General features: G+C 62.0%; 1 protein-coding gene across 2 annotated transcripts; it reads right to left on the bottom strand.

The window, feature by feature from the left end:
- Window positions 1-360: 360 nt before the first annotated feature.
- On the bottom strand, window positions 361-24,708 carry SLC9A3 (solute carrier family 9 member A3). 2 transcript variants are annotated; one of them, XM_056135296.1, is made up of 16 exons: window positions 24,492-24,708; window positions 8,618-8,920; window positions 7,214-7,374; window positions 5,768-5,846; window positions 5,273-5,450; window positions 4,860-5,080; window positions 4,312-4,514; window positions 3,989-4,078; window positions 3,832-3,902; window positions 3,283-3,412; window positions 2,692-2,807; window positions 2,180-2,309; window positions 1,655-1,831; window positions 1,483-1,555; window positions 894-1,007; window positions 361-608 (listed from the first exon to the last, which is right to left on the bottom strand). In XM_056135296.1, the coding sequence occupies exons 1-16, from the start codon at window positions 24,706-24,708 to the stop codon at window positions 361-363; spliced, it is 2,511 nt and encodes an 836-aa protein (XP_055991271.1). The 2 variants fall into 2 exon arrangements, with proteins under 2 accessions (XP_055991271.1, XP_055991272.1); XM_056135297.1 differs by having other exon boundaries at window positions 3,989-4,051.
- Window positions 24,709-25,827: the final 1,119 nt, after the last annotated feature.

The following is a 25,827-nucleotide window of genomic DNA, read 5'->3' as shown; positions in this document are numbered from 1 at the left end:
AGGAGAGAAGAGGGAGGTGAGGGCATCCTGGGGAGAAGAGAGCAGAGGAAGGAGAAGGTGTCCTGGAGAGGAGAGCAGAGAGCAGACGGAAACAAGGGCGTCCTGAAGAGGAGACAGTTCTGGGACGTGATGGTGTCCTGGGGAGGAGAGAGGTGAGGGCATCCTGGAGAGAAGGAGAAAGAAGGGAGCAGAGGGAGGTGAGGGTGTCCTGGGACCTGAGGAGAGAGCAGAGGTAGGTGAGGGCGTCCTGGAGAGGAGAAAATGGAAGGAAGTGAGAGCGTCCTGGCGGCAGGAGTGCAGAAGAAGCAGATGACAGAGTCCTGAGGAGAGGAGAGAGTGAACAAGTGACAGCAGGTGCAGTTACATGTGTGTGGTCTCCGGAGGGCGGGCTGGTGGGGGATCTTCATGGTGGTCCTGCAGCAGGAATGAGTCCGTGGACTTGGTGCTGAGGCGGATGGGCGCCAAGCGGTGGAAGTGGTCAGGTGAGCAGGGCACCTGTGCACGGGCCCTCTGGGAGGGCATCACTGTCTCTCCGGGAGAGAGCCAAGGAGGCACCCTCGAGAGGACGCCCTGGTCCTCGTCAGGAGCAAACACAGGGTTGTCAATCCCTAGGAGACAGGTGGCAACATCAGCCTCCACCAGTGTCTGGGCACAGCGGTGGCCACCAGCAGGCCTGCACCCGGAACCCTGTCTGGAAACTCATGGGTCTGCAGTGGGTTTTGGCCTCCACCCGTCTTTCCCTCCATGCCTGGACCCAGATCCCTCCAGAGCCCACTGGACTGGAGCTCTGAGCGGTGACCACAGCCTTAGCCTCTGTGCATATTAGAGGGAGTCACCTCAGCGCCTGCCCTGAGACAGCCCGGCCCGCACCCTGCGCTCAGTGCCTCCCGTACCTGAGGGAGAATCTGGGGCCGTGTCCTGTGTGACATTGGCCAGGAACTCGATCCCCCCACTCAGAGCTTCCGCTTCATAGTCGGGCACTTCCTCGGGCTCAGACAGCTCCACTTCTGCAGCAGGGTTGGGGTGGCAGGAGGGGACCAGGCTGAGCACAGCATTAGCACCCTGAATGCCATGTTGGCACATCCACTACCATGCCCCGACCTCTGTCGCTGACCATGCCTCTGACCACAGTCCCCAACCGTGCCCCTGACCTCTATCCCCGTCACGAACCCGAGCTGTGCCCCTAACCACCAACCCCTGACCACCACCCCTGATCACCACCCCAGCCTGCTCACATCTTTGCCACCCAATGCAACAGCATCTGGGCAGCTTGGTGGCTGCAGTGCTGGGCGGCTGCGCTGGAACAGGACAAAGTTCCCCTGATCCATCCCTGGCCTTTGGGCCCACCGGGGAGGACATGAGGAGAGGCCCTCATCCCGGGGCTCAGGACATGGGGTCACAGTGCCCCAGGGGCACTGCCGAGAATATGGGACACAACAGCCCCCAGCAAGGAGCAGCTGGGCTCAGGGCACCACCTGGTACCTTTCTCCGTGATGGTGTAGCTGTGTGCGGGAGCCTCCAGGGGCAGCTTCCCGTTGGGGATGCTGCTGTTTCTCTGCGGCAGAGCGAAACCTTGGTTAAGGCGGCATCAGGCGCAGGGCCGAACCCCCTTTGCAGAGGCACCTCCGGGGCTAGGGGCAGGCCTCCTGCTCACCCGCTTCTGGGCACGCTCCCTCTTGTACAGCTTGGACGCCTTCTTGTTCTGGTTCAGCCCCAACTTGGCGGACTTGAAGGACTCCAGGCGCTTGCGCATGGTCCTATGGAAGATCTCCTTGTCCTGCTTCTCATCCTCCTCCGGTGTCAGCTCATGCCGGCTGTACAGGTGTTTGTACTGGGGGAAACACGGTGTCAGTGGAGGCCCCGGAACCTGGCAGCCCAGAGTGTGCGCCAACATAGGGACTCCCAACTTATTTCAGGGGCAGGAAGTCCCCACTTTGTTACTGAGGGATTACTAGCAAGTGGGGGCGGCCTTGGGGCGGGAGATGCAGCCAAGGCATGTGGGGGAAGGGCGTGCACGCAAGGGCAGTGCGGCATGTGGGTGGGGGCGAGCCTTGGCACAAGGAGACGGGTCTGGAGCGTGGGGCGGGGCCAGGAGCATGGGGCGGGGTCTTGGAGGGGCGGGGCCTAAGCGGGGCGGGGCCTGCCGGTGCCGCGGGTCCCAGCCCGCACAGCAGCTCACTTCCTGTCTTGGCTTGTACAGGTACTGCTGCAGCGTGTGGTGTGTCACCACATCCTCCGTGTCACGGATGCTCCTCCTCCTCTGCTCCAGGGACTGCATGTCCAGGCACACGGCGCTAACGTTCTCCCTCCTGCAATAGGGGGCCCCGCTGAGCACCCCTCAACTGCTCCTGCCCGCCCCACAAGCAGAACCCCCTGGGTTTTTGTCACCCTGACCCCACCAGGCCTCTGGGATGCTGACCAGTGATTCCTCCTCCAGAACCCAGTTGGGTCCCCGGTACCTGCATGCGCACGCGTACACACACACACACACACACACACACACACACACGCCTGCAGCCCAGAACAGACCCACAGCATCTTGTGCCCCAGAGAGGGACCTGCAAGCGCCTGAAGCTGCTGCTTTGGGTCCTCCATCCTCCCAGCCCTGTGGTGACCCCACGCCTCTGTTCCTGTGCCCAGCCCCCTTTGCAGCGCCAAAATGCCCACGGTCTTGTTTCCAGGCAGGCGTACAGGAGGTAGGAGACAGAGGCCTCCACCGCAGAAGGGCGCCGGGAGCTGAAGTCCACGTTCACCATGTTGTCGGTGCTGGGGGAGCGGATGAAGGCCAAGGAGCCACGGCGTTCGCCCTGCAGGGGACCCCGTGGTCAGCGGGGTCAGCCCTCATGAAGGACCCAGAAGGCACTGGGGTGGCCCCACCTGTCCAGCCCCCATGCCCCAGCCCAGATGGAACCCAACAGGTCAGCTCTAGTGGGCGCAGCAGTCACAGTCGGAGAGGAGCGGCTCTCCGGAAGGGCACAGAGACAGGTCAGGCGCCCCCCAGAGGCACCCCCAGTGCACAAAGGGGTCCCGTGGGGTGGGCAGGGGAGTGTCTAAGCAGGGTCCTGGGCTCTAGTTTGTTGTGGTGGGGGAAGCTCTGATGTAGCCCAATTTGGGGGAGAGGACAGCAGCTCCCTTTGAGCAAGGGTAATCATTCCAAGCATGGGAAGTGTCCCCCACCCCCAATCTCAGGGTGCAGGCCGGCTCTCCTGGGGCCACTGCCTCAACCATCCAGGCTTCATATCCCTTATCTATGTCAATGAGAGGTGTGGGAGGTTCCAGTACCTCAGCCACATAGCTGATAGCATCCTTCAGATTAAGCTCATGGAAAACGTTCAAAATCCGGTCACGGGACTTCTGAGCTGATCTCCTCATGAGTATCTTGCTGAGGAATTTTCTGTCAAAATTGGACCACCTGGGGGCAAACCGAGAGGCATGAGGGCTCCTGGGCCACGGTGAACGCAGATGGAGCCTTGGGGATGGCAGTACCGACCCAGTGGTCCCCACAGGTCCCACCGCCTATCTCTCCTGCTCCAGCACTGCTGACGGGAGAGGACATCAGAAGGGAGAATGGCACACACGGACGGCAGGAGCCTGGGTCCACTGGTGCCCTCAGTAGGACACAGAAGTGACGGGCAGGTGGAGGGCTTTCCCAGGAGACCACGTATGTGTGTGTACATGTGCATAGAAGTGCACACACGTACTAGGCACATGTGTGCATGCATGTCTCCCTCCACTGGGGGCTGTGACACTGAGTTCTGGTTCAGGCCCCAGTGGCTGCATCTGGTCGTTGTCTGGGCGGGGAGGGAGGGCAGCCTCTGACCAGTCACTCACTTATCTCGGAGGTAGTTGTGTCCTATCTGCCCGGAAATGTCCTCAATGGCCGACAGGATGTGGTCAAAGGCCTTTTGGAGTGAATGGAGTAGGAGTCAGCAAGGGGGCCTGCCCCCTCCTCTCTCCTGCCCCTCCCCTCTCCCCTGCACCCTCCTACCCTGCCATGCAGCTTCTCATTGAGCTTGGGCTCACGGTGCTCGCTCCTCTTCACCTTCAGCCACTGCACCAGGGGCTTAATGGTCAGGCCCTGGGAAACAGGTGGGCTGATCCTGACATCGGGCAGCCGGCCCCTCCCACCTCCCACCGAGCCCGCGAAGCCCCCAGCATAGGGGCCTGAACCCAAGCGGCCCTCCCAGGGCTGCGCTGTCTGTGGCCCGTGGCCCCAGCTCGCTGTCCCCGAGCCAAGCCCGAGGCTGCCGCAGTAACAGGCAGAGCAGTGGCGGAGCAGTGACAAGAGTGAGCACCAGGCAGCAGCGGCACCTGGAAGATGACAGTGAAGTAGATGACCACGATGGTGGTGCTCACGAACAGGCTCTTCTCTTTGACCTTGTTCTCATCCAGCAGGACCACCAGGGCGAAGGCCACGGCCCCACGCAGGCCCCCGTAGGACATGACCACTTGGTCGATGAGCTCCAACTGCACCATCCGGTAACGGTTCAGGACCCACGTCTGCAGGACCACACCTAGGGACAGGGCCCAGAGTGGGGCTCTGCCTCACCAGCCCCATCCCCCTACCCCTTCTGGGACCCCTCCCTGGGCAGGGGCCAGCCTGTGTCACCCCATGTCATTCATGTCACCTGGGTCACCCACCACCGTGTCACCACGTGGCCAGGCTCCCTGCAGCCCTCAGGCCCCCCACCTGGGCTGGGGCAAGGGAGAGAGTGATGCTCTTTCCCCACACGGAGCCCGTGTCCTCAGGGGTGACTTCCCTCAGCCTCCGCACTCAGTGGTCCCCCCTGGGCTCCAGAATGTCTGTCCTGACCCTGGTGGTCAGCCCCCCCAGGTCTCCCAGTGCTCCCTGCCCTCACCGATGGCCCGGTACACAGAGATGAAGACCAGTGTGAGCAGCACGAAGGCCGTGTTCCACTTCCAGATGAGGGGGTCCACGGCCGAGATGCCCAGGAACATGAAGATGATGGTCTCAGCGCCGCTGGCCAGCATCTTCATGGTGAAGCGCACGGTGGTCGCCGACTGCTCGGAGATGTTGGCCTTCACATACTTCTGGCAGCAGATGCCGCAGAAGGTGATGCTGAGGAAGGGGTGGGCGTGAGGCGCCAGGGCAAGACTCCAGCGCCCTGAACACGGAGCTCCTCCTCGGGGGACCCTGAGCATCTGAGCTGCTGCCTGCACTGTGTGCCCATGAGGGCTGTGGGGGAGGCCGGGCCCCACTCCCCTCAGCACTGCCCAATTTCTGCCCGCCCTCCGCTGGACCCAGACTCACGCCAGGATGGCCGACAGTGACAGCATCTCCGAGGTGAGGTAGGACAAGTAGGAGATAACGAAGACGAAGCCGGGCTCGATGATGCGAACATGCTTGGTGAAGCGAGTCACCAGTGAGAGCAGGAAGGCGAAGGCGACCCCGACGAGTGTGCCCCCCAGGCTCACCACGAAGAAGGACACTGGGGGAAGGGGACGCTTGGGCTCAAGAACTCTTTGTGGCCGGGGCCGTGTGGGGGTGAGCCGGCTTCCAGACCATTCCTGGGCCTCAGCCCGGTAACCCCCACAGAGGCGGCCCGGGAACAAGAGACCAATTCATTGGGATCGGGGCTAGCTTCACGGAGTGGGAGGCAGGTCCCCACCCAGCACACAAGGACCCACAACCGCACCCCCACCCAGCTGCAGGGACCCGCGGCCCGGGTGTGCTGGCAGGAGCCAGGCCTCCCACCACCATGAGAGACTGGCCCAAGCTCTGAGAACGACGCCCCCAGACACATACCTATGCCTTTCACACAATCCACGCCCGTCACATTGTCACCTCCCAGGGTCACAAAAGATTCGAAGACATTGTACAGAACCTAGGCAGAGAAAAGCCACTGAGCCCAGGTCTGCCTCAGAACCCACGGTGGCAGCTTCTGACTGAACCCTCAGACAAGGATCACCACAGGACCATCGTGAGAGTTAGTAAAGGACAGAGACAGGGCGATGAGACAGAACATTCTGGAAGGAGCTAAAGCCTTCAGGAGTGGCACTTGCTCTCTCCTCTACTCAGCAAAGCTGTGGCGCAGCCATGAAGTTGACCCCTATGTGCCAATTCTCATTCTTTCCTTTCCAGCGAGGCCCTGTCACTGATGTGACAGGGACCTGGGAGTGACAGGACCCAGGTGTGATGATGGGAATTGGGTGTGACAGGGACCAGGCGTGACAGGAACCTGGTGTAACAGAGACCAGGTATGACAGGGACGTGGTTGTGACAGGACCAAGCATCTCATCTTGACAGGTTGCTCCGACTCTTGTGCAGTCGAGCTGCTGCACTGGCCTTGGGAGAAGCTCCTCTGCCCCTGCCCAGTGCCCCAGTGTTCAGGGCACCTCTGGTACATTCTGAAGGCTGCAAGACTGGAGGGAACAAGTCAGGGAGGGGGGCACATGTGGGGAGAGGTCGAAGGAGGAACGGTTGTGAGGGGGGCAGATCTGAGGGGGTGAGTGTCAAGGGGCAAAGGCGAAGGGACAGGTTTGAGGGGCAGGTGTGGGTGACAGGTGTGAGGAGGAATGTCAAATGTGAGTGAGCAGGTTTGAGGGAGGGAAGGCCTGAGGGGGGCAGGCGTGAAGAAGGCAGATGTGTGGGAGAGAGGTCTGAGGAGGGGTAGGTCTGAGGAGGGTACATTTGAGGGAGGCAGATCTGAGGAGGCTCCCAGCTTCTTTGAGCAGCAAGTGTAGGCAGAGGCCTCTGGTGGGGCTGGCGAGTGTAGGGAGACGACTGTGATGGGCAGGTGTGAGTGGGTGGGTGTGAGGGAGCTCCACGGCGGTCAGGCTCCTCCTAGGCACGACAGCGTGGTACCCAGAGGGTTTCAGAACCCAGGTTTCTCAGTCCACAGGGCATGTCTGGGTCACCTGTGAACTCTGTGTCCAGGACGGTGGGTGCCTGTGCACATGTTGGTAGACAGGACACTGGACAGGGGCCCAGCTGGACCCCAGGTCTGGCACTTGGACACATCCATGCCTTCTCCGCGCCTGCTGGGGCACCAACCACCGCCTCAGGGCGTGGTCAGTGGGAGGTATGCAGGGCCATCCTGGGGCTGGGCAGCTAGCCACTTCCCTCCGACTGGGCCCTGCTTGCTGCTCTGGGCAGAACCATGCCCAGCTTGAGCGGAAGGGGCGAGCCTGGCTGGGCTGTGTGGTGCTGCAGGGACCCCTGTGAGGTGTGGTGGGCGTGGGCCCTGCTCACCACAGTGACCGCGTCGTTCAGCAGTGACTCCCCGAACACGACTATGAACAGGACCTCGTTCACGTGGACCTCCTCGAACACGGCCAGCACGGCCACGGGGTCCACGGCCGCGATCAAGCTGCCAAACAGGAGGAAGTCCAGGAGCCCACTGTTGAGGTCACCTGTGGACAAGGAGGCCAGGCCACGTTTCTGAAGGCCCCAAGGCTGCTGGGCGCTGATCGCCTGTCTCTGTTCCCGAGGCGTGGGCGGGGGACCCCGCCCGGACATTTGAAGGGACCCCATAGCTTCAGAAACTGGAGGCCTGCCCGACAGGAAAGATAACCAGGGGGAGAACGACAAGCCTGAGACGGTGTTGTAGGGGACGTTCGCGACAGACTTGGGGCCACAGACGGTCGGGGGCCCAGGCTGGAGCGACTTGGCAGGAGTCTTGCTGCCCCCAGCCCAGATACCCAAGAGCTGGTCAGGCCCGTGGCAGTGGCCAGCCTGTTTGCAGGTAGCGGCCGGAGGCTGGAGCTGGGGAGGTTTGCGGAGACACAGTCGCAGCTGCTCCTCGGCCCCAGACCCCAGACACGCGCCCCTTTGGGAGGCCGATCCCTGCCCACTGCCCCACATCGACTTTTTGCCGGGAGGTTCCGGGCACCAGGCTGCAGCCCCCAAGCACTGTTCCTGGTGGGGGGCGCCCCCAGGCCCACAGCCACAGGGACCACGCAGCCTCCAGGTGCCACAGAAGATGCTTCCCAGAGCCAGTGTGGGAGGCTCACCACACGTGAGCCCCGGGTCACTCTGCCGTGGGGCACGCACGAGGCCAGCGGGCCAGGCGGGTCTCCCATAGCCTTTGCTGTGGAGAGCGTGTGCCATGCGGGCCTTTGCCCGAATCCGGTCCTGCCAGTGGACTGTCTGAACCCCAGGTGGGTGCCCAGGGACCAGCAATCCCAGAACTGGGCTGAAGACGCCAAGAAGACACAAGACGGTGGCCACCGTCTGGGTCGGTCAGTGGCAGCCTGCACAGTGCCCCAGGCCCCAGGCAGACAGGGCAGAGGTGAGCCAGGGCTGAGTTGGGGAAGAACCACAGCAAGCTCGGGCGGAGCAGCTGCAGCGGCCAGCTCATGGGCAGCCTGTGGCTGAGTGGCCGCCCGAGCACCGGCTCTGCCCCCCGCCCTGCTTCCCCGGCGGCTGGGTGACTGGAGGGAGTCCAGACCACCTCCCTGCCGGGGTGAGACACCCGCCCCACCCACCCACCGACCTGGTCTGACGGGAATCCAGCCTGCCATGAGGTGCCAGGGAGGGGCTGGTCCCGGCAACCTCACTGGGGCCTTTCGACATGCGGGCGAGCAGCATGTGCCCCCGCGGCTGCAGGCTGACCTCTCTCGGTGCCACTGCCCGGCTCCCGGGTGACCCACTCACCCATTAGGCCACTCCGGAAGACACCGTAGAGCGAGAGGCCGGTGGTGGCTGCGTTCCACACGGTGCCCAGCACGGCGTACAGCAGGATGCTGCCCATGTTGCCGAAGAAGAGGCGATTGGGCATGAAGTAACCAGCGTCCAGCACGATGGGAGGCAGCAGGTAGAAGAAGAAGACGGTGGGGGTGAGCGTGAAGGAGGCGATGTGGTCGGCCGCCCAGACGATGCCCCCCAGCACCAGGCCCAGCACGATGAGCAGCGCGCTCTCGGGGACCACGCTGGTGACCTTGTGGGACAGGTGGAAGCCTGGGGGCAGAGTGCATGGGTCAGACGCACGGGGCAGAGCACAAGACCATCAGATGCACGGGTTCAGGACACGGGGTCAGAGTCCGTGGGGTCAGATGCATAAGGTTGGGTCACACGGGGTCACAGTCATGGGGTCAGATGCCTAAGATCAGGGTACACGGGGTCAGAGTCTGTGGGGTCAGATGCATAAGTTCGGGGTACAAACGGTCAGAGTCCATGGGGGTCAGGGCCACAGGGTCAGGTTGAGGTCCAGGAGAGGTTGGAGTTCCACACTCAGGTCTGGAGCTGTTCCCCAACCCAGCCCATCACTGGCCAGTCCTGGAGGATTCTGGGGTCCACTCTCAGACACAATCTGGGGCACCGCTGATCCTGGGGGAGCCCTAACCTTGGGCTTCCACGCACTGCTGGCACCCCAAAAGCCAGCAGGGCTTCCTGTTCGTCTGATTTCCAGGGTTGCTGGGTGGGCACCAAGAAACTGTGCCCTGTCCAGCAGTGTGGGGTCACCTTGTCCCTCCCTGTCATGCCCACCAAACTGTCTCTGATACCCTCAGGAACTTGTCTCCCGAGAGTCACAGCCCATGTCTCCAGAGCAGGCAGGAAGGGCAGCAAGTGTGTCTGGTTAGGACAGGAAACCAGCTGTGCCCGGTATCCCTGCCAGCTGTGCCCCATGTCCCTGCCAGCTATGCTCCATGTCCCTGCCAGCTGTGCCCAGGATGCCAGCTGTGCCCCATGTCCTTGCCAGCTGTGCCCCAGTCCCTGCCAGCTGTGGCCCATGTCCCTGCCAGCTGTGCCCCATGTCCCTGCCAGCTGTGCCCCATGTCCCTGCCAGCTGTGCCCAGGACCCCGCCAGCTGTGCCCAGGTCCCTGCCAGCTGTGCCCGGGTCCCTGTCAGCTGTGCTCGGGTGTCCTTGCCAGCTGTGCCTCAGGTCCCCATCAGCTGTGCCCATATCCCTGCCAGCTGTGCCCCATGTCCCTGCCAGCTGTGCCCCGGTGACCTTGCCAACTGTGCCCCGGGTTCCTGTCAGCTGTGCCCATATCCCTGCGAGCTGTGCCCTGGGTCCCTGCCAGCTGTGCCCCAGGTCCTTGCCAGCTGTGCCCCAGTTCCTGCCAGCTGTGCCCCAGGTCCCTGCCAACTGTGCCCGGGTGTCCCTGCCAGCTGTGCCGTGGGTCCCTGCCAGCTATGCTCCATGTCTCCGACAATTGTGCCCCGGTGTCCCTGCCAGCTGTGCCCCAGGTGCCGCTGCCAGCTGTGCCCAGGTCCCTGCCAGCTGTGCCCCAGGTCCTTGCCAGCTGTGCTCCAGTCCCTGCCAGCTGTGCCCCAGGTCCCTGCCAACTGTGCCCGGGTGTCCCTGACAGCTGTGCCCTGGGTCCCTGACAGCTGTGCTCCATGTCCCCGACAATTGTGCCCCGGTGTCCCTGCCAGCTGTGCCCCAGGTGCCGCTGCCAGCTGTGCCCCAGGTCCTTGCCAGCTGTGCCCCAGTCCCTGCCAGCTGTGCTCCATGTCCCTGACAATTGTGCCCGGGTGTCCCTGCCAGCTGTGCTCCATGTCCCTGCCAGCTGTGTCCCAGGTGCCGCTGCCAGCTGTGCCCAGGTCCCTGCCAGCTGTGCCCCAGGCCCTTGCCAGCTGTGCTCCAGTCCCTGCCAGCTGTGCCCCAGGTCCCTGCCAACTGTGCCCGGGTGTCCCTGCCAGCTGTGCCCTGGGTCCCTGCCAGCTGTGCTCCATGTCCCCGACAATTGTGCCCCAGTGTCCCTGCCAGCTGTGCCCCAGGTCCCTGCCAACTGTGCCCAGGTGTCCCAGCCAGCTGTGCCCTGGGTCCCTGCCAGCTGTGCTCCATGTCCTCGACAATTGTGCCCCGGTGTCCCTGCCAGCTGTGCCCCAGGTGCCGCTGCCAGATGTGCCCAGGTCCCTGCCAGTTGTGCCCCAGGTCCCTGCCAACTGTGCCCGGGTGTCTGCCAGCTGTGCCCCAGGTGCCCCTGCCAGCTGTGCCCCAGGTCCCTGCCAGCTGTGCTCGGGTGTTCCAGCCAGGTGTGCCCCTTCTGAGGGAAGCATTCTGGGTGCGGTGGAGCGGGCAGGACGTGCGGGTGGGACCTGCTGCCATCAGGTGCCCCACCCTCCTCCCTGGGCGCCTGCTGCATCATTATGGGATCAGGGGATTAGCCTGGCTCCCAGGATAGCCTCACGTCTGGGTCAGATCAGAGACAGCGTGAGCCACAGCCCACATGGGCCGCGGGTCGTCTCTGTACAGGAGGGGCAGCCTCTCACTCCCCCGTGAACCCAGGAAGTGGCAGGTCGGGGCACGTGTGACACAGGCACAGGTCCCGTGTGACAGCCACCATGAGGACCCAAATGCAAAGCACCAGAGGTAATGAGTGCCAGGGGCCGTGCAGGAGCCCCTGCTGGGGTGGGTTCCCGGGGACCAGCACTGAACAGGCCCACCCCTTTCCCTGGGGCCAAAGACCCCTCCGGCAGCCACAGCACACGACACGCCTCTCCCTGCACGGCTGGCCCCACACTCGCAGGCCACCCAGGACTGCAGTCCTGCTCCCAGAACCCACTGCTCGGGCACCGTCTCTGCAAAGGAGGGGTGCAGGGGTTCAGGCCACTGAGAATCTGCCTCTGACAACCACGGATCAGCACAGGGCACGCCAGACGCCAGCCCATCTGCAGCAGCAGGTGCGAATCAGCATCAGCAACCATAGCCATGGCACCCGGGTCAACACTACGGCCACACGACACACAGAGCACAGCTGCAATGAGAGCCCCTGAGTGTCCACACCTGTGTCCACACCCATAGTGTAGACACACTCATAGTGGTGTGTCTACGGCCCTGTGTGTCTATACCCTGGGTGTGTCTACGTCTCTGAGTATGGCTACACCCCTGTGTGTATCTACACTGTTGGTGTGTCTACAGCCCTGTGTGTCTACACCCTGGGTGTGTCTACATCTCTGAGTGTGGCTACACTCCTGTGTGTATCTATAGCCCTGTGTGTAGTATCTACACCCTGGGTGTGTCTATACCTCTTTGTGTATTCACAGCCCTGTGTGTGTCTACACCCCTATATGATCTACACCCCGTGGGTCAACACCCTGGGTGTGTCTACATCTGAGTGTGTCTACACCCCTGTGTTTATCTACACCCTGTGCATGTCTACACCCTGTGTGCGTCTACACCTTGTGTGCGTCTACACCCCTGTGTGCTTCTATACCCCTGTGTCTACACCCTAGGAGTGTCTACATCCTGTGAGCATCTACACCAAGTGTGTCTAAACCTCTGTGTGTGTCTAAACCTTGGATACATCTACACCCTGTGTGCATCTACACCCCGGTGTGTCTACACCCCTACACCCTGGATGTGTCCACCCCTGTATGCGTCTACACCCCGTGTGTGTCTACACCCTGTGTGTCTACACCCTGTGTGTCTATAGCCCTGTGTGTGGCTACACCCCTATGTGTATCTACACTGTTGGTGTTTCTACGGCCCTGTGTGTCTACACCCTGGGTGTGTCTACGTCTCTGAGTGTGGCTACACCCCTGTGTGTATCTACACTGTTGGTGTGTCTACGGCCCTGTGTGTCTACACCCTGGGTGTGTCTACATCTTTGAGTGTGGCTACACCCCTGTGTGTATCTATAGCCCTGTGTGTATCTACACCCTGGGTGTGTCTACACCTCTTTGTGTATCTACAGCCCTGTGTGTGTCTACACCCCTATATGATCTACACCCCGGGGGTCAACACCCTGGGTGTGTCTACATCTGAGTGTGTCTACACTCCTGTGTGCATCTACAGCCCTGTGTATCTACAACCTGTGTGTCTACACCCCTGTGTGTATGTACAGCCCTGTATGTGTCTACACCCTGTGTGTCTACACTCCTGTGTGTCTACACCTTGCGTGCATGTTGACATCCCTGTAATGTACATCTATACCTGATGTGTATCTATCGCCGGCTGTGTGTCTCCTAAACCCTGTGTGCATCACAGGCTGAACTGGCAGGTACTGATTCTGTGGTCCCCCAGTGCCTGCCCAGGGACCACTCCCCAAATCCCAACGCCTCTTCCTCACACCAGCTCCTCCCAGTCCTCCTTGTGGCTCATGTCTCACTTCAAACTCCTGCTCTGTGGATGTCATGTGAAGCTCACGTGGGGTCTCCGTGTTGGGTTCCTGTGCTCTGTGTGTTGGTGGCCCTGATGGATACACGTCCTGTCTCACCATCTGCCCAGGCCTCCTCCCCTCTCCCGAGCCTCTTCCTAGGAGCCAGGGCAGGGCGGGCTGCCCTCCTGACGCTGCGATGGCTGTGGGGAAGACCAGCCAGAGGACCTGGCCTCCTTGGCCCTCCTCGCCCAAGACCAGGCCTTCCTTGTCTGAGAAGGTACACAGTGGTGAGTGGGTCAAACAGACTCAGCTCACGGGGACATTTGCTGGGCTCAGGAGTCCAGTCAAAGTTGAACAGCTGAGAATCAGGGGAAAGGTTTGGGTGCCCCAACCCAGTGCCACAATCACTGTCACTGTCAGGGGCGCAGACGTGGCCCAGAATGACACAGGGCCCCATCTCCGCCACGCAGCCTCCCTCCAGGTGGTACCACCTGCATCTCTCCAGAAGTCGGCAGAAGGGATGGCAGAAGTGGGGGTCCAGGCAGGAGTGGTGAGGGACCAGAAACTCCCTCTGCCCTCCTGCTCACCTTGAGGAACCAGTGCCTTATAGCCACATGACCACATGTCCAGGTGATGGGCCACATGCTCAGGTGACCACCAGCACCTGCATCTTTGCTTTCTCCAGAGCTAAGGCTATGGCACATAAGAACCCAGCAAAACCTAGTGTCCACTGCCAACTATGAGTCCCAGGCACAGATGTGTGTTCTGGCAACAGCAGGTGTCCAGACACAGGCAGTGTGGAGCTGGGGGACTGGCCTGACGCGGCTGTGTCTCACCTACAGGTGCCAAGAGTTGGGAGCCAGCTCCCTGCCCTTCAGGAAGCCATGAAGAGCCCAAGTGAGGGCCGGGTGCTGAAGACGCAGTCAAACCTACATGTGTCCCAAGGAAGAGACATGCGACAGAGGCTCCCTGACCTCACAGCCAGGGCACCTGGAACCAGCGGCTTCCTGGCCAATGGGTCACTCATTGCCCAGTCGAGTCACAGCCAATTAAGCATGAACCACTGGCCACAGGACGGCGCAATGGGGAACACGCGTTTAGTCCTAATTACAACCCTTCGACCAAGTAAAGGCCTAGCCATGCCTCCTGCCAGCCACTCCAGGGCCGCCCACAGCACCAGCTCTAAGGTCAGCGGGCGGGCATGGCCCCCCGCCCCACCTTCCAGGGTCTGCAGGGGGCGCTGGTCCCCCCTGCCATCTTCCAGGGTCCTCGGGATTCAGCTGAGTCTACGCAAATGCAGCAGCACAGTAAATCCCTTGGTTTTACTTTAACACATCTGAGCTCTACAGAGAGTGGGCAGAGCAGTGAACTGTCCAGAAACAAGATGGGCCCTGGTGGTGGGGGCAGAGCGATAGCACAGTAGGGTAGGCGTTTGCCTTGCAAGTGGCTGACCGGGGTTCGATCCTCCAGCATCTCAGATGGTCCCCGAGCACCACCAGAAGTAATTCCTGAATGCAGAGCCAAAAGTAACCCCTCCAGGCCACACTACAGTGTGACTAAAAAAGAAAAAAATGGGGGAGCTCCTGAGGGCCGCAGTGGGTAAGGGATGGAGCCAGAAGTTCATACATTCAGGTATACGGAGACCCACAAGCAAACAGACTCACAGATGCAGCCACTGGCACAGACAGACACGTAAACACAGCCAGATACAGACACACACAGTCAGACCAGACAGACAATTACAGCCACAGGCACAGTCAGACACAGACTCAGATAGATACAGAAGACAGACAGACAAACAGACAGACAGACAGACAGACACAAACAGCCACAGCCACAGCCAAGTATAGCCAGACACAACTCAGACAGACACACAGACACAGTCACCCACAGAGACAGACAGACAGACACACAGAGATGCAGACACACTCAGGCACAGAGAGGGCAGCACTCCACCCTGCTCTGCCCCCACAGGAGCTGTGCTGAGGACCAGCACCCTGACACACTGGAGCACAATAGCCTGTGTGTGTGCATGTGTGGGCACGTGCATCCATGTGCCATGTGCTCTGCATGTATACATGTGTGCACTCACACGTGTGTGTATGCGTGTGTGCATGTGTGAGCAGGACCCCAGGACAGGGAAATGCCCTAATGGTGTCTGGCTGGCACTGTCCCTCCTGCCTTTCCTGCCCGGGGGTTCTTCCGTGGGCACTGCTGGCAGCTGCACGGGGACCCACTGTGCTCACAGACTTCCAGCTTGAAGACAGCACCTGAGTCCAATGGAGTGTGCAGGCACGGAGAGAGCCGGACCTTGAGCTGCTCTTGCCGCTCCCACCACACCTGTGGAGACCCCCGTGAGCACCTGAGCTCAGGCTGGGACCGACTGGGAGCACGGAGGTGTCCTCAGGATGCAGGTGCCCAGTCTGAGCAGGGGTGGCCCGCAGGGGACAGTGCTGGCACACAGACCGAGTGACGAGCACCTCTAGGCCGTCATGCACACCCATTGAGGCTGTGAGTCGAGCCTGTCTGAGGAGCCGATACCAAAGGGACCAGGAACTGAACCCCAGGAAGGACCCCCCATGCCAGCCCAGCACAGGGGAAGCCCATGGTGGGGCAGACACCAGAGGCCACAGCCCAGAGGATGCATGGAATGGGAGCTGCACTCAAGCTGCCGGGAGCGACTCTGGGTGGGCAGCACGAGGCAAAGGGACCAGCTGGGAGGGGTGCTCCCGGGGCCAGCAAGTGGGGGGCCCCTTGTGTGGGGCCACCCCCACTGGCGCATGGTGGCTGGTTGGGGGTTCGATACCCAAACACAAGATTCCTTGTGAAATCCCAGCAGACGTGACCCAGGGTTGCCCCAATAGTATCCTGGGGGTCGGGTGAGACCTCCCGAACCTTTGACCTTCCGGCAGCAGCCATGCAACTTGTGTGGCATGCATCACAGCTCCTATCAGGCCGGCACAGCCACTACCCGGCACCTGGCCGTGTGCAAATGTTGATCTTGGATATTTGTGCAGCCTGGCAGGACAAGGGTTCCCCAAGGTGGCATGAACTCAGCCATGTTGCCCCAGTCCTGCCCCTGCAAATCACCTCAACAGAGCGCACAGCTACTGGGCGACACCTTCCGGCAGGACAAACGCCCAGCTGACATCACTGGGCACAACACGCATCTGGTCACAGCAAGTCCAAGGAAGGTCCGGTGGGTGAGCCTGGGGCCGGCCCCACCCTGAGCAGTGCCCCCGGGACCTCCTGCCCTTTGGCATGGCGTCTCCTCAGAACTGAGCCTGGGATGGGGAGAGAATGGACAGTACCCCGGGGTCCACAGGGAGCTTCTAAACCCAGAAGAAGCGTTAAGAGAAGCTAAGACTTGAAGAGAGGGAAGTGACAGGACAGGGAATACAGATCAGCCCCCTAAACCCAGACAAGTCTGTCAGGAAGAGCCAGCTGGGAACACATGGACAGAGTGTCCAGTCACTGCCCAAGAACATGTGTGTCTGGGGGTCTCAACACAGGGCTGAGTGGGAGCCAACACAGCAGTGGGCATGTGACATATGCCACAACCTGCATCCACAGCTGCTGGCACAAAACCTAACAGATAGCTCAGGGGACAGCTGGCAGCACACAAGTCCGGGGTTCATGCACCCAGCCACACTCCCCACAATGCCCACAGAGCACAGCAGAGCCACGTTTGGTGCAAACAACATCACCCAAAAGAGGGGCCCCCCAGGCAGAAGGGAGGCAGGAAAGCAGGCCAGGGACGGGAAGGCTGCCTACAACACAGAGGGGAGTATGGACACACAGCCCTCCAGCCAGCCATGGACAGAGCACCCGGAGGAAACTGGGGAAACTGGGGAAAACACCAGGCGTGCCCACCACCTCAGGCATGATCAGAGGCACCACATCACAGTCATGCCCACCACCTCAGACATCATTATTACCACAACTACCCTTAGACATGGACAGGACCACCACCTCAGGCACAATTATAACTACCACCTCACAATCACTTCCACCACCTTGTACATGGTCACAATCACTGCTCAGGCACAGTCACAATCATCATCTCAGATACTGTCATGGCCCCCTCCTCAGACAGTCACAACTCCACCTCACAGTCATGGCCCCCTCCTCAGACACAGTCACAATCACCACTACAGATACTATCACAACCAACCCACAGACAACCAAAGCCACCACTTCATAGTTATGTCTGCCACCTCAGACATGATCACAACTATTACCTCAGATACTATCACAGCCACCACCTCAAACATAGTCACATCCACCATTGAAAGACATGGTCACTACCACCACCATCAAACATGATCACATCCACCACCTCAGACACAAACACATTCACCACCTCAGACATGAGCACAGGTACTACCTCATAGTGATGCCCACCACCTCAGACAGCATCATGACTATTTTCAGATACAATAGGGTCATCATCTTATACATGGTCACAGCCACCATCTCAGACACAGTCACCATCTTACCACCTCAAACATGGTCACAATCACCACCTCAGATGCCATCAGAGCCACCACCTCAGACACATCACAGCCACCACTTCACAGTAATGTCTACCACCTCAGATATAGTTATGCCGCCCATTGTCAGACATGGTCACTACCATCACCATCAAAAATGATCAGATCCATCACCTCAGACATGGACACAGCCACCAACTCAGACATGAACATGGAGATCATCTCAGATACCATCAGAGCCACCACCTCAGATACCGTCACAGACACCATCTCAAATACCACCATGGCCACCACCTCCAACATGGCCACAATCACCATCTCGGGCATCATCAGAGCCATCACTTTGTCAAACAGTCACAGCCATCACTTCACAGTAATGTCTACCACCTCAGACACAGTCACATCCACCACTGTCAGAGAGATACAGCCATCACTCAGACAGGGTCGCGCCATCACACAAGGTCATGACGGTCATCTCAGACACAGTCACACGGTAAGCAACGTATGTGACGCAAAGCCCTCAGCTATGCCAGCATAGGAGGAAACAAGTCAGAGATACCACAGCTGCCCCTGACCATCTGTGATCAAGAGACCAGAGGTCAGAGGGACAGCAGAGAGCCAGAAACAGCCAAGTGGACCGAGCTGGCTGGTCTTCAGCAAATGAAGGAAGACAGTCCTTGACTACCTGAATGGATTGCCCCAATCTATCCCACAGGCATCAAGACAAAGAAGCTCGCACACATTAGCAGGTGCAGGGAAGCAGACAGCCACCCGGCACAGGCTCTCAATACAGTGCTGGAGGCCCATCAGTAAAAAGCCACGCTAAGTCAGGCCCTGTGGAAATGGACACTTGAGTCTGGGAGACGCTCTGAAAACCAGGAGAGAGGCCGCTGCCTCAGGGAGGCCTCTGGGATGTGGAATTCATGGGGACAGGTACACTCAGCAGAAGCCTCACCTGACAAACAAGCAGGCCTGGGAAGAGCCTCCATCAGGCGCTTGGCCGAGAGGCAGGGCCAGAGCCTCCCCAAGTCACACACGCCTCTCACAGCACACATGCCTCCATCATAACACACACATCCCTCCATCACAACACATACAGGCCTCCATCACAACACAACACAACAACATCACAGCATGCACATATTTCCATAATAGCACGTACAGACCTCCATCATGGCACTCACGCGCCTCTATTAGGGCACACACAAGACTCCATCACAGCACAGCACACACGCCTCCATCACGGCATACACGTCTCCATCATGGCATTCACATGCCTTTATCAGGGTGCACACAGGCCTCTACAGTGCTCCTCTCAGGTCGAGTGCAGGCCTCCTGTAACTGGCTCAAGCACTCGAAGGAAGGCTTCCCTGGGGCACCAGCTCTCAGTGCTGGGGTCCCCGGGGTGGTGAGCAGGATGCTTGCCGGCCTTCTGGGTGCTTATGGGGTCTCTGCTGTGTCCCTGCAGGGTGACCCCAGCCACCCCAGGCCTGTGCTGTGCCTTCCCCTGCCCTGAAGGAGAGGTCTGTGTGTCCTGCCCCAGGGCCACGCCCCGAAGACACCAGGCAGCCCAGCAGCACCCACAGCCCCTCCGGGCCTGCTGACCTGGGAAACAGGACCACACCCTCGGACAGCCAGTCCCCAGGCTGCTGGGGGGACGCACAGGTGCCGGCCTTCACCCAAGCCCACTTGCTCCCGCAGGTCCTGGACTTTGGCCTGACAGCTCTGCAGGTGGTGGCTCCAGGCTTTCAGGAGGGAGAGGCTGCAACTGCCCGGGGGGGTGGGGGGCAGCCGGCCCTTCCCCATGCTGACCTCTGCTGGGCCCCCAGACTCGGGCCTGCCTCGCCCTGCTCCAGGTGTCTCGGAAGGCCCAGGGCCTGCTGGAGCCAGAGTCGGCGTTCTGGGGTCGGGGCTGAGGGGACTGTTGGCTTCTCGCCACCCTCACCTAGCAAAGTCCACACCCTTCCGGCCCCACTGCTGGCCCCACCGCCCAGTCTGCAGCCCAGGGCCCCTCCTTTCCTCTGAGGCCCCAGAAGGGAAGCTGCACCCCAGCTGCCACCTGACCCCCAGCCTGGACTCTCACCCTGCATCCCACAGCCCCCGTCACGCTCCTCCCAGAAGCCACGAGTGAGTACTCGGTCTGCAGCGGGAACGCGTGCTGGGGGAAGGCCACGAGGAGGGGCTGGTGGTGCTGGGATGGAGGCTTCCACCCCAGACATGCTCTGCCCCAGGACCCCCGAGCTCTGAAATCTGACTAGCCCCTCTGGGCTCTTTCTGGAGAGATCCTGGCAGAGGCCCCAGGCTGGGCCCCACTTGCCCGAGTCATGCCCCCACCCCAGGCCACCTGCCCCGCCCTGACCCAGCTGGTCCTTAAACCACGGCCTTCTCCTAGGGCCCCGGCCACGGCCTGGCGGAGCGAGGCGGGAGCAAGTGCCAGACCTGCTCCTTCTTGTTCAGTGGCGGCCGAGGTGGCTCACAGGCCTTTGGGAGGGTGGGGCTGCTTCTCGCCGGCCCGCCCAGGCCTGTGTCCCCACCCTGATCCCCGTTCCCACAGAGCTCTCGGAGGGTGTAGCTGGGAAGGGGCACTCCCTTCCCATGTGGCAACTGGGAGACGCAGCCAGGCCATAGGCCCGCCCCCCACCACCCACCCCTGTCTGACAGGGCCACAGCGGGGCCACCACCCATGATCACTCACCACACACACTGACCAGAACCCACGTAGGCCCATGAAGATGCCCACCCACACTCACTGACATGCACCCACATGTGCCCACAAAGACTCACACCCACACTCACACTCACTGACATATTCTCACCTGTGCCCACACAGATGCCCACCCCACTCACCTACACACACTGACATGCACACACATGTGCCCAAACATGCCCATAAATGTCCAAACACATTCTCATGCACCTATACACCCATGCACATATGCTCACACGTACCCACACACTCACATGTAGTCACATGCACTCACAGACACACACACAAATATGCACTCACATGCGCCCCTGCAAATGCCCACATACACCCACATGTATACCCACCCCCACACATACTCACACCAACATACATGCACAGGCCCACCCACAGGCATAGGTGCGCCCTCATGCACCCAGGCACACATACACACTCATCCCCTGGGCCAGCTTGGACACCCATGGGCCCCACTGGCTGGCAGAGAACCCAAACCTGGCCGGTAGGTCCATGCAGAGTCTGCAGTGCTGACCTAACAGGACCAAGAGGGGTGTCTAGGGGGGCCCAGCCCACCTCCCAGAGGGGCCCAAGTGACCTGCACCCAGGGGCAGGACCAGGAGACCGTTGGGGTCCCTGCCCCAAAGCCCCACAGCTACCAGACCCTCCACAGGTAGGACACGGTGGGTGCTGAGAGTGAACCCAGGAAGGGGCAGTGGCCTGGACAGAGCACGCACACCAAGTGGGGGGCACCCAGTGACCTTTCTGTAGGGGACAGCTCCAGAGGTAACAGCCCAGCTGGGAACCTCACGCAGGCGTCCGGGGCTGAGCAGCTCCAGCCCCTGCCCCGAGGGGCTCCGGCGCAGCCAGGCCCTGGTGCAGGACAGCCTTGGCTCTGACCTTGTGGCCACCACCCGGTCAGTCAAGCTCGGCTCCAGGGAATGCGGCCCAGAGGGGCAACAGCCCCAGAACCAACTCAGCAGCTCTTAGTCATTAAGGTAAAAGGTAAAGGTAAAGACCCTCCCGTTGATCGTCGATTTGCTCGAGCGGGCCCAGTAACGTCTCCATTGGAGACTTTGTTGTTACTGTGTCTGGCATATCGAATACTCTCGGTAGCTTGCCGGGCTCTCCGAGAGGGGTGGAGGAATCGAACTCGGGTCGGCCATGTTGGCCGCTTGTAAGGCGAACGCCCTACCCGCTGTGCTATCACTCCGGGCTGGAGCGATAGCACAGCGGGTAGTGCGTTCGCTCTTAGTCATTACTGGACAAGAATCTGTCAAAGTTGGAAAGAGAGTTCTTCATGGGCCAGGGAAGGCCCTGTCCACAGCACAATGCTTCTCCCTCCTGATTCCCAGCACCTCCCCCCCCCCAGGCAGGGGACAGGGCAGGGCCAGGCTGAAGGCCCCACAGTGGGCGGGCAGGGGGCAACTGGTCCTGTCCTCTGGGAACAAGAGCAGGCTCAGCCTCCAGGCTCAGCTTGAACGGGGCTCTGGGCCCTTAAACCCCAGCTCAGGTGGGCAGGGAGGGTCTGCCTCCCAAGGGCCAGGAGAATGTGTGTGTTGGGGAGGGGCAGGGGACAAGGAGCTCCGGCTGCATGGAGGGGGAGCTGGCCCCTGGCAGAGCTGCCGGCCACCAACCTTTGCCCCCTCCTGCACTGGTTCACTTTACAACCTCTCCGTTCTGAGACAGGAGACTTTACACCTTCCCCAGGCCGCCTGCCCTCCGCAACGCACCACCTACTGGGCCCCGCTGCTCCCCACATCTGCTCCTGGGTTATAAGGACACAGGTCCAGGCCCAGGAGCCCATGGGAAGGCGTGACACCCCCCCCCCCAAGCTGGGGGCCATGAAATGCAAGACCCAACTGTCTGCCGGGACTCAGCCTGGGGCCAGGCCCTGCAGGTCCCTCCTATACCCTCCCAGACCTTGAGGGTAGGACGAGCTGTCCCCAGAGAAGAGGGGGGAACAAGGGTCTGCAGGGAACGGGAAGGACAGAGGCCAGTCTCACCCAGACACCCTTGCCCTTCTGCATGTGGGGGGTGGGTTTGGGTGAGCGTGGGAAGGGCAGCAAGAGGCCCACAGTGACCCACGTCCAGAGTGTGGCCTGCAGCCCCGCCCACCCACCAGTCCTGTCTGCGGCACGTGACACCCCTGTGTGGCCCAGAAGGCTGCACACCACTGTGTGGCGTCCGGGACAGCAGCACCCAACATGCAGAAGCCCTGTCCTCTCCCTGGCCACCCACATATGGTCTCTCCAGCCTCCAGGGGCGGCTCCCACTCACCTGCCCCGCAGCCCACCCCGTGCAAAGGAAGGGGTCCAGCCTCGGTGTTCTCCCTTCCAGCATCCCACACCATGTGGGAGCCCACCGGAGCACAAGGAACACCACCTGGCCCAGCCACACCCGCATCCTCCCCTCCTGGCGCCCAGGGGCTCAGCCCTGCATGTGGATGCTCACAGCACTCTGGGTGGGCACCCTGGGGCACAGGGGATCCCAAAGGGAACCTCCCAGCCTGACTCTGGCTTGACCTTGGTTCCAAGAGCAGAAAGGATCATCTGAGCAGGGTAGGACATCAGGATCCCAGCAGCCCTCAAGGTGGAACTGGGTGGGTGGACGCTGCCCATGGCTGCAGGGGCCTGTAGAAGGCCCAGATCAGGTGGTTCCTCAGGACTCCCTAAGTGAGGTCCAAGGTTGGCCCTGCCAGGAAGTCCAGAGCTGCTGGGGTGCGTGGGGCTCACCTGCTTTCCACAAAGGCGACCTGGGCTGAGGGCTCAGTCCAGGGATCTAGGCGTGGCTGAGCTTTGATCCGAGACCCAGGAGGTCAAGTGAGAGCAGGGACCCCTGTGCAGTGCTTTCCAGGGGACTCGGCTCTGAGTCTATCCCTGCAGAACCCACTGCCCGCGGTCAGACCCCAGAGCCCTGGGGGTGGGGACGCAGCTCATGGCCCCTTGCATGCTCTCAGAGCTCCCAGAGGTCACCCTGGTGTCACAGGGGTCTCTGGGGTCGGGGTGTGCCCAGGGCTACTCTGCAGCATCTGGGCACCACCCCAGAGCATCCTTGGTGGTGAGGGGTATAGACGGGGGTGTGGCCCAGAGCCCTGCAGAGCTGGAAAGTGCCCTGGAGAGCACCCCAGGGGTTCACGGGACAGAGGGGTGCAGCAGGCCTGCCCAGAAGTGGGTCAGCCTCAGGAGCCCTGCAGTTGAGGGGCCCAGCCAGGCCCCCTCAGAGGTCCCCACCCTGCAGCACTGGCTCCCCGCACACCCCCATCCATTGAGATGGGCACTTCCCAGAGCAGAAAGGGGAGGGGGGAGGCACATTACTCCACACTGAGCTGCAGCCACAAGGGGGCCGGCGGACACAGGCGGCCCAATACAGGCGCCTGTGTCTGTCCCTCAGGTCCTGCCAAGGCTGGGCGCTTTGGACCCGCCATTCCAAGACACAGCTGGGTCATCCTCCCAGGCTCCCCGCCAGGGCAACTTATTCCAGCAGACCCTCCCTGGAGCCAGCGCGGACGTGGTCCTCCTCGCCGCTGACCTTGCTATCACCTTGGGAAGCGCCTGCAGCCCCACTTCGCGGCTCACTGGAGCGCTGAGACGGGAGGGACCCGGACTCGGAACAGGAACGCGCCTATAAATAGGATGGCGCGGGCAGGGCCGCACCGTTTTCTCTCCTGCCCCGGGAACTAAGGAGCGCGCACTAGCCAAGAGAAGGCCCCGCGGACTGGGAGCCCGCGAGCCTGAGGCCGGCAGGGCGTCCGGAGGCGCAGCGCGGAGGGTCTGGCCAGGGCGCCTCGGGGCGCAAGGGGAGAGTCTGACCGCGGAGCCCCGAGGGCGCAAGGGGAGGGTCTGACCGCGGAGCCCCGAGGGCGCAAGGGGAGGGTCTGACCGCGGAGCCCCGAGGGCGCAAGGGAAGGGTCGCGCCGCGGAGCCCCGAGGGCGCAAGGGAAGGGTCGCGCCGCGGAGCCCCGAGGGCGCAAGGGGAGGGTCGAGGGGCAGAGCCCCGAAGGCGCAAGGGAAGGATCGCGCCACACAGTCCCCGGGATGCAGAGAGGAGGGTCGCGGAGCCCCCTGGACGAGCTAGCCACGGGGCCCCGGAGAGCGGCGCGGAAGGGCTGGCCGGAAAAAGCGCGCAGGGACCCTGCCGCAACCGCTCCGACCAGCCAGGCTCGAGGACCCGGGCAGGCGCGCGCGCGCCGAGCAGGGCACCCCGCGAGGACTCGCGCCGAGCCAGGCAGCGCTGGCCGCGAGAGCCGGGCGAGGACCCGAGAGCCGCCGAGTCCGGGGCCGCTTACCGATCTTGGCCAAGCTGGCCACGAGGATCCAGAGCGCGATGATGTAGGGGTCCTGGACGTGATGCCATTTGAAGGTGACCACCTGGAAGCCCTGGCCTTGGCCGTGCGCGCCCTCCGGTTCCTCCTCGACGGCCCGCGCCCACGGCAGCGCGCCCAGCGCCAGCAGCAGCGCCAGCAGCGGCGCCCAGCGGGGGCCCCGGGCCCCGCGCCCCCACATCGTTCAGCGCGCTCTCGGGACGCGCATGCCGCGGCTGTCCGGGGTGCACGGCGCGCCGCGGGCGCCCTTTAATCCCGCGGCCCCCGCCCGCCCCTAGGCGGGGCCTGCCCGCCCCCACGGCGCACGCGAGCGAGGACACCCGAGCACGCTCCCGGCACGCCAGCCCGCCCGCCCCAGCCGGGCCAGGCCCAGATCTTGCTCCCAGCCCGGTCCCAGCCCCGCCTCGGCTCCCCGGGCGCCGCAGGGGAGCGGCTGCGGGTGGGCAACGGAGGGCACTGCCTCTCCCGGCGGCCGCTCGGCGACTCCCCCAGGCCCTGGCCGGCAGCCACCCAGGAGACAGTCTGCCCAGGAGCGCCGGTCCTCCTCTGGCGGTCCCTCTCGTCTCCTGCTGTGCCCCTTCACCGACCTGGGGGTCCACTCCCCTCCTGCTTCCGCCAGGCATCTCACCACCACCACTTCCACCATGGGGTCTTCTGCTCAAAAAAGCCCCTCGACTCTGCTCTTGACGCCCCTGGAGACTGGCTGCTGGCGGCAGCCCCCAGAGCTTGGACATTGGCTGAATAGACAGATGGGAACGTGGGTGGCTGTGGGGTGCATTACCTCCTCTCTGGGGGAGGGTGTTCCCTCTCCTTTCTGGGCGGCTGGGGTGCGCTGAGGGGCGTGCTGAGGCTGTGCTTTGGGGCCCTGAAGTGAGGCTCTCCAGGGAGCCGGGGTCAGCCTGGGGCGGGGGGAGTATGCTGGGGGCTTGTTTGAGCGGAAGCCTGAGCAGTGGGGTTGAGGGCCATGGCTACAAGACTGGCCCTGGTCCCACTTCCCTCTGGACAGCAGGACAGACCATGTCTCTGCTCCCTCGCCCACATCCTGGCTTGGTGCTACAGTTCTGGCTCTCGGGAGCGTGTGGGGGACGGTCAGGACTGCCCTGCAGATGGCCACATCTCCCAAGATAGACATGTCCCCACAGATGGACATGTCCACACAAAACCGCATGTACTGTGGTGTCCAGAGATGCTGACGTCAGGGCACCCTCAGGGCCCCCCACAGCAAATCTGGCTGTTCTCCCTAGAGGGGCTGTGAGAGGTAGCAGAAAGGGACAGAGGACAGAGGGGCAGGGCTGAGGGG

Source organism: Sorex fumeus, unplaced genomic scaffold, assembly GCF_029834395.1.
Source record: "Sorex fumeus unplaced genomic scaffold, SorFum_2.1 ptg000110l, whole genome shotgun sequence".
Classification (NCBI taxonomy): Eukaryota; Metazoa; Chordata; class Mammalia; order Eulipotyphla; family Soricidae; genus Sorex; species Sorex fumeus.
Note: the sequence above shows the minus strand (reverse complement) of the source record. Positions and strands in the feature narration are given on the sequence as shown.

Coding starts and splice junctions, on each gene's coding strand:
- SLC9A3 (XM_056135296.1), bottom strand. CDS start 24,708: ATGTGGGGGCGCGGGGCCCGGGGCCCCCGCTGGGCGCCGCTGCTGGCG. Junction 4,515..4,859: donor CTCTGTGTACCGGGCCATCG/GTGAGGGCAGGG, acceptor CCCTGTCCCTAG/GTGTGGTCCTGCAGACGTGG. Junction 1,556..1,654: donor GGGAGCGTGCCCAGAAGCGG/GTGAGCAGGAGG, acceptor GCTCTGCCGCAG/AGAAACAGCAGCATCCCCAA.